The sequence below is a fragment of the Heptranchias perlo genome, chromosome 11, assembly GCF_035084215.1.
Source record: "Heptranchias perlo isolate sHepPer1 chromosome 11, sHepPer1.hap1, whole genome shotgun sequence".
NCBI lineage: Eukaryota > Metazoa > Chordata > Chondrichthyes > Hexanchiformes > Hexanchidae > Heptranchias > Heptranchias perlo.
In genome coordinates, this window is record NC_090335.1 from 52,748,238 (window position 1) to 52,756,019 (window position 7,782).

At 38.5% G+C, this 7,782-nt stretch overlaps 1 protein-coding gene across 1 annotated transcript in view; it reads left to right on the forward strand.

Annotated features, from left to right (window-relative positions):
* The window catches only part of LOC137326966 (cell surface A33 antigen-like), a 31,751-nt gene extending 25,478 nt beyond the window's left edge, over nt 1-6,273 (forward strand). The window contains exons 5-7 of the mRNA XM_067992340.1: nt 1,228-1,344; nt 2,512-2,638; nt 4,532-6,273. Of these exons, the coding sequence (XP_067848441.1) occupies nt 1,228-1,344; nt 2,512-2,638; nt 4,532-4,745 (458 nt within the window). The 3' untranslated portion in view covers nt 4,746-6,273. The remainder of the gene's footprint in view (nt 1-1,227; nt 1,345-2,511; nt 2,639-4,531) is intronic.
* The last annotated feature ends 1,509 nt before the right edge of the window (nt 6,274-7,782 follow it).

Here is a 7,782-nt window from a genome sequence, read left to right on the forward strand (position 1 = left end):
TTTGGTGGCTTGTAATGCACACCAAGAATCTTACCATTTCCCTTCCTAATACTTAACACAGAATCCCTATAGATAGAGTTAACGCAAATCGCTTTGGTAACATTCTAGAACTCCAGTGCCCCTTCCCTCCTGCACCAGCCAGTGATGTCCTTCACCCTGGCACCAGTTAGGCAACATATCACTGGGAATTTCCAATCGTGACTGCAAAAACTGCCCCTGACTATAGAATCCCCCACTACTAGCACCCTCCTATTTTTATAGTCTAACTCCCTTTCACCCCGTCAGGTAGTGATCCACGATGCCACATTATTGCTCAAAATCATCCTCATATTGTCACTGTCCACCTCGGACTTGTGCCACACTAAGTATCTATTGGGCAGTTCCAGTAACTCAGGAATTTCTTGCACTGGTGAAATCTGTCTTCCGCTACTGCCCCTGCAGATGGTCACCCATTTTCTTTCTACATTATCCCTGTGTTCTAAACTGTCCAGCACTGCTTCTTGCCTGACCACATTGTGGAGAGTACAACCCAGAAACCCTTCATTCTCTCTGACCCTGCAGAGTGTGGTCAATTATTGCTCAAGCTTAGGGATCCTCTGAAACCGACTCAGTTTTCCAACACTGAAAATGCCCTGCCCCTGGATACGCTGATGATCCATGATGGTTCAAATATTGCGCCGTATACGAGGGTTCCCTGCACTGCCATCTAACGTGTCTAATGTAAATAGTGTTAGCTTGAACTACCATTAGCACCAAACCCTCAAGAAGCAAACTCTGCTTCCTCACTTCAGACAAGTATTAATTATGAAAAAAAAACTCCTGTCTAACTATACCTCAAAGCTGAATTCCCTCTGAGGCTAAACACCACTCTCCTGTGGCTCCTCATAGCTCCATTTGTGTCAATGCAGAGCCCTGTGGCAGGGAGGTGGTTTTGAGCAGAAGCCATCTCCCTAGCCAACATTACATAGTTCTTCAATCAACTGCCAATTTAAGATGAGTTGCATTTTCAAATGTTTCTTCTCTCCCTTGCATGAGATGGAATACCTTGTTAATGTTTAGTGTTCCATTTGTTAGTCCATCTGAGAATTGACAAAACTCTTCAAGAATGGTGATTTTAAGTGGTGGGGAACACCAAGTACTCTCATACCTTTTAGTTTGAGTTCAATGAGAACAGCTTAAGCTGTCCTAACATATTACATCTTTAAAAAATAATTCTTTTTTCCTCAGAACAAGATGGGCTAATACTAAAAAATATTTCAGTTGATACTTCTGGCTTCTTCATATGCACGTCAAAAAATAAAATAAAATCAGCCTCCTGTAACATTACTTTAGCAGTAATGCCTCGTAAGTACCATGGCTAAGATAAGCCAATTTAACTTAATTTTAATTGTTATACAATTGCCGTGAACTTTTTGTAATGTAAAATCAAGTGTAGCACTTTTTATTGAGACTTTTATTTCTTATATATATTAAACAAAACTATTAATGGACTAGATAATTATTGTGGCATGGTAAATTAATATATTTAAGTAGATTTTTGCCTCAGAAAATGTGCTGAGATTACATCACTTTAGTAGAAATAAGTATGTCTTAATTGTTAGCATTCAAGTTAGTTTTATTGCATTCCCATACCAGCATTATGCTGGAGTAGAGAATAGTTTCAAGTAGAGTAGCATGCTATTAGAGCCACCATTTTTATTGTGGATAAAAGACGAAATATAAGATGAATGGGATTGTTGCTAAGTGCTCACATCAGCTTGTGCTCTGATTCCTTTTTCCAGTCAGTGTGGAACGGCAATGGATGCAATAGCTTTAGTGTCTGGATTTGTAAAAGCTTTGGTAGAGTTTAATTTTACTTGTATACTAGTAGATTTCCCATGGTACTGCTCACTGTTAGTTCATAGCGTAGTCTGGAGAGTGGAGCATTTGGGTGAGGAATGCTATGTTGGGTGATGGAGTTGAGCATGTTGGGAGCTGGAGTGGGATCAGCTTCGTCTGCTTCCAAATCACTTGTATTCCTTTGTTGATCACCAATATGGGGGAAAGTAAGATTTGTCAAGAATTAACACGTACACTCTATCTTTTTAGGAATGGATCTGAGGTAAGGGTAGGTACAGATAGAGATGAAAGAATACCGTGTGGACCAATAGTGTTCCAGAATTGCTGCAGCTTTGAAAATTCAATGCTGAGGAAACCAGTTAACAAGGAATAATGTAGGATGTGAGGTTGGATAGTATTCTGGAGATTTATCTTTGGGAGGAACCAGGAGAAATATTGCAGAACTTTTCCTAAGGAGTTGAAATGGAGTTGATGTGTGGTCTTTGGAAGAAATTCTCCTGGTGGACCATATGTCCTTTTGTCAATGCATGGTTACTTGTGTTTTTAATTATAGTAACTTAGAAGGAGTCTTTGCGTAAGTACTTGTATAAAAAATTCAATATAAGTTATGTGAACCGTGTTTAATGGAAAAGATTATTCTATGCATGAATTTGTGGTTTTTCAATTTTTTAGCATCAATGAAAATTGGCACTTATGGTGGAATTATTGGGGCTGTAGTAGGTGGCCTAATAATCATTGGCATCATTGTTTACTGCTGCTGCTGTCGTGATGGAAAAGCACCTGAAAATTATGAAATGGAGTAAGTAGAAATTACAGTTGAACCCTGATAAAGTTTCTTGAAATAGTGCCATGGAAGCTTTAACGTCTGCTTGGACAAGCAGATAGAACCTCAGTTTAACATCTCATGCAGAGAATGACACAACCACAACGGTGGGCATCCTGTTACCAATCCTTTTATACACGTTAGGGAAATGGTGACAGCACTTTAAAAATAAACGAACTGAACTCGAACGATACTGGTGTGAGGTGCTGGATGACTAGATTGTTTCTGATTGGTTGCAGTTTAGTTAAATCATGGCAAGCCCCTCCCCTCAGCATTGTCATATGTGTTTGATTTATTTTCAAGTCCCCATATAATTTTGAACCTAGAAAATTTTAGCTGGAGCCATACTCTCAGTGCTGCAAGTGTCCCCAGCCATATACCTCCCACAACTCTCTCCTTGATCAAAAGCAAAATACTGCAGATGCTGGAAATCTAAAATAAAAAAGGTCATTGACCTGAAGCATTAACTCTTTCTCTCTCTGCAGATGCTACCTGACCTGCTGAGTGGTTTCCAGCATTTTCTGTTTTTATCCCTGTCCTCAGTGTTAGCAGCCTGCCTCTTCACTTCCGATGAAAGGAGACAGAGATACAAAACGAAGTGAAGAAGTAAAATGAAATTTAAACATGTGAAAGGAGACAGCGGGAGCAATTTCTTTCAGATTTTCCAGTTAGAGGGACATGTAGGCTTGCCAATCCTCCAGGTTTGTCCTGGAGTCTCCAGGAATTAAGCATTAATCTCCTGGGTACTGCTGCAAGCAACCCGGGAGAAAAATCAAAGAGGCATTAAAAAACATTGTTTTTTTTCCCCCCATTTTCTTCAAACACGTTTATTAGTTATAAAAAAATATTGGAGATGGTAATAAAGGCTATTTGATGGGCGGGATGGATGGAGGTGGGAGGTCGTGTGATGAAACCTCCAAGAATATGTCTAAACAGCATTGGCAACTCTAGGGACATGAGAAGCTGAGATTTTTTAGGTGCATCCACTCCTGCAGAACTGAAGAATCAGCATACTGTTGAGGCTAGGGTTATCCATTGCAAAGCTCATTCCTACCAGGGAGTTCTGTACTGGGGACTGGGGTCAGCTGTGAGAGGACGAGTGACCCAGCTTGGCAGCTGTTTGGGGAGGATCACCGCGTTAGGCAGATAGCCTGTTCTCACCAGCTGCAGTAGCTCCATTGCGGTCTGTGAGACCAAGACTGCTGGTACAATTGTTGGGGATAAGTATGTGGGCTCTTCCTCTTTGGGTGAGTGAGAGCTCTTTTTTAAATGCTGGTGGGAGCACCTGTTGTTGCACTGTTTTGGGAGGTCGGTGGGGTATCTTTTCTTTTGTTTTCCTCTGCTGAGGCATTTTTTTTAATGCAAATTCAGCTTGACTTTGCTATGTCTTCCTTCTCCCTGCTTTGTTGCAGCTTTTCCCTCTGCCTCATTTCGGTTTGGTTTAGGTTTTAAGTAGTGGGAGATCGGGGCTGCAGATTATTGCAGCAGACCTGGCTACCGGAGGCTGAAGAAAGGCAGACCAATGTTAATTTAATAAAAATTATTTGAGAAGACCTCTCTGTCTAGCAACTGGCACAAGACTTACTAGGTTGGGAAAAGCAGTGTGCTGCTCTTTGGGAAATGCCACGAATGGCTGCTGATTCATTAGAAAAATAAAAAACAAATTGTGAGCCCTCTTTTTAAAAAAAAATGCTAGTGTACAGGTGGTGATGTCACCTGAAGTCCCAAACTGACTCTTAATATCTTCCACCTTAGGAGATGTGGAGTTTGCCAATACAAAAGAGAAGCGAACTTAGTGAACACATAAATGTTACATGTTCCACATTTTCCTTATGTTAAAGGGGTTAATACTGTTACTGTGTTTTATAGGGATCCACAGAACAGAAGGGATGAGGAAGAGGAGGATGAAGAGGAGTTGCCAGAGCGAGATTCTGCAAGACTTGACTATCAGGGAGCCAAAGCTGTCTACCGTGATGACGTTCCTTATGAGAATGATAGCAATAACTCTCCCCGTCCCACTGTAAAAGTTCCATTGGCACCTCCAAATAAACCTAAATATGTGCCAGAGAATTATGCTGTGTAAAAAGAGCTGTTCACTAATAGTAGCTTTAGTTCAATCGGTGAAATAATTTTGGTCTTGAAATTACAAAATTAAATGGTGTGCTACTCGGATGGTTTCATTTAATAATACATACTAGAAGAAGAAAGATTTTTAAAAAAAAACAAATGTACCTTTTCTATAGGCTTCCAAGTATCTGTTTGGATTTCACTTACCTTTTGAAAGTGGAAGTTCTAAGTATAACTTTCACTATTTCAATCTAGCAGCAGTATTTTGCTGCTTTTTATTCTGATACTATTTTTTATAGGAAAGTAATTGTTTCTTTAAAATAAAAATATGTTCAAATGTGGGCTATTAAATAGTTTTAGTCAAATAACTTAGAATATCCTGGAACAAGGAATGACTAAATCAAGATTGTCAATACCCTTTAATCTGGAACGTGGCTTTTTTTAAGTGGTTTGATTACCTTGGTTGTAATTGGAATGTGTCTGCTTCTCTTTTTACACACCATATGGGGAACTTGCAGGGCTCATCAGAGAAACACTTCAGAGTTTATTTTGTTAAATTAAAGAGAAATAACTAGAGAAAATGCTTGGTAACCTGTCATTTTTTTCTCCTTAACTAATTATGATATTATTGACTTGGGTTATTTCTTCATTGCTATTATAACAATCCTCTTAACTACCATACAGGCTACACTAGAGGGTAATACTAAAGCAGCTTATCAGAAATTCCAGGCCTGATCTCTCAAAATATTTGTCGTCTTATTTTTTCTATTTCCTATGTCCAAGCCAATAATTTCTGTAATTCATGGGATGGAGGAGGGGAGGAATGGTGATGTGATTAGGGCCCCTTCTGTGCTATCCTGTTTGAATGGCTACACTGTGCTCAACTAATAAAACATATGGCCTGTAGCTTAAAGGGGATATATGTTTGGGGTGGTCAGTGTGTGTTCTTGAAAAAGGATCTGAATAAATCAGATGGATAAACTAAATGACCTCTTCCCATTCCTACATTCTCATGTTACAAGATTGACATGACAGTATGTTTAACAGAATAAAATATAATTTCCCCAAAAACTGATGTAAAGGTTTAGTTTTAGATATCTTTGAAGCCACAAGTGATAGTCAAACTGATGTATTTTGACACTTGTGGTATCACAAATGCAGTATTTATATCACGACTGATATCACAGAAAGCTATCATATGGTTAACTGTTTATGGGCATGTTTAGAAAAAGAAACTATTGGCTTTTTATACAAACATCAAGTATTATATTTAATGGGAAATATCAATTTTTAATTTCATTGGTAAGGATTACCTGTTTGCCATGCTGAAACACATCATTCATGAGTCATAAGGTTATATTAAAAGATGGTTAGCAGTGAGAAATTGGGGAGTAATTGAATGGAGAGGCTCTCATTTCCTAAACCATGAGAGTGAAGCTTGACCATTTTGTCAAAGTTGTGAGAACCACAAGTTCTAACTCAGGTCCTGTTTCTCACTAGCAACGAATTTGTATTCTTTAATATACTTTAGGCAGCTTTTTTTTTTAAACTGAAATTGGTTTGATCTGCTTACCAGCACAAGAAACTAGTTTCATCAATGAAATATAATTTGCTGGTATTCTATCATGGTTGGCAGAATAAGGAATCTTTTGATATTGAGACATCATGCATTTACTGTGGTTTTTAAGTTTTCTACCATTCTAACACATTTTCCTATAAATAACAATTTGTACAATTACCATTTTTTAAATTAATTGTAAAGAATTTGACTGTTAAAAGGTACTTGGGCAAAATGTCTTCACATCCGGTTTACTGCTTTCACAAACCAGCTGTGACCTAGTAAAAAGAGTCAATTTGAAATACCAGTAGCAATTTTGAAAATTGCTTTCTTCTGTTAATTGCTGCTGAAATTTGAACTTGAGTTGTACATTTTTTGGGTTTAACTGCTAAATGCTGTACAAATGTGACATCTTAATCATTGAATAAGAACACGAATAGAGTGATTTGAAGAGGCCTGTAAATGTTATCCAAGGTGTAGTTTGAGCTAAATGTGGACAATTGAGAATTGCCATTCTTAACTGCAATATTTGCATCCAGCATCATTTTGGGTACAGTAATAATACTTGAATAATTCTCAACACCAAAATGTGGTTTTACAAAGGATATGCTGTATACCAATCTGGTAGAATAAATCAAGTATGAAATCTCTCATTAACATCAATAGTGAATTCAGAAAGTAAGCCAAAAATGGCAATTCATAAATTGATCATTTGTGCCAATAAAACAGTTAATGTTCCAAAGTAATTTCACATTTTCAGTGTTTTGCGATGTGAAATGTAATGCATTTATAGATACATATTGCTTCACTTTTTGCCTTTTTTTTGAATGCATTGTATAAAGGTATTTTAATAAATGTTTTATAGACTCTACTTATCATTTTTAAGGCATTAGGTTTAACGTTTTAATTTTTGATGGGACCTGAAAATTTCAGCATTTTGCCATCAAGGCCAGCAGTTGTACAACTGTTTATCTCCTAATATAAACCTAATCCGAACTGAACTGAAGTCTCATTCAATCATGCCCCAGAAATTCTCATTGGCTCAGATTTTGTTGCAGTCACACCCATCCAGGCAAGTGGTGAGTATTCCATCGCACTTGTGCCTTGTAGATGGTGGAGACAGCTTCCTCTGTCTCTCAAAAGCAAAATACTGCGGATGCTGGAAATCTGAAATAAAAACAGAAAATGCTGAAGAAGCTCAGCAAGTCGGGCGGCATCTGTGGAGAAAGAAACGGAGTTAACGTTTCAGGTCGAAGGCCTTTCGTCGGAAGTTCTGACAAAAGGTCTTCGATCTGAAACGTTAACTCAGCCTGACTTGCTGAGCTTCTCCAGCATTTTCGGTTTTAAATCCTCTGTCTCTTGGCATTCCTTGAAAGGCCCATCGTGGCACTCATCGCTGCCACCTTATGATCACAACAGCCCCATCCTCCTCCCGCCTACCTTACCAACCAACGCAGTCGCAGAGGGATAAACTTGCCAACTACCTCCTAGTCTG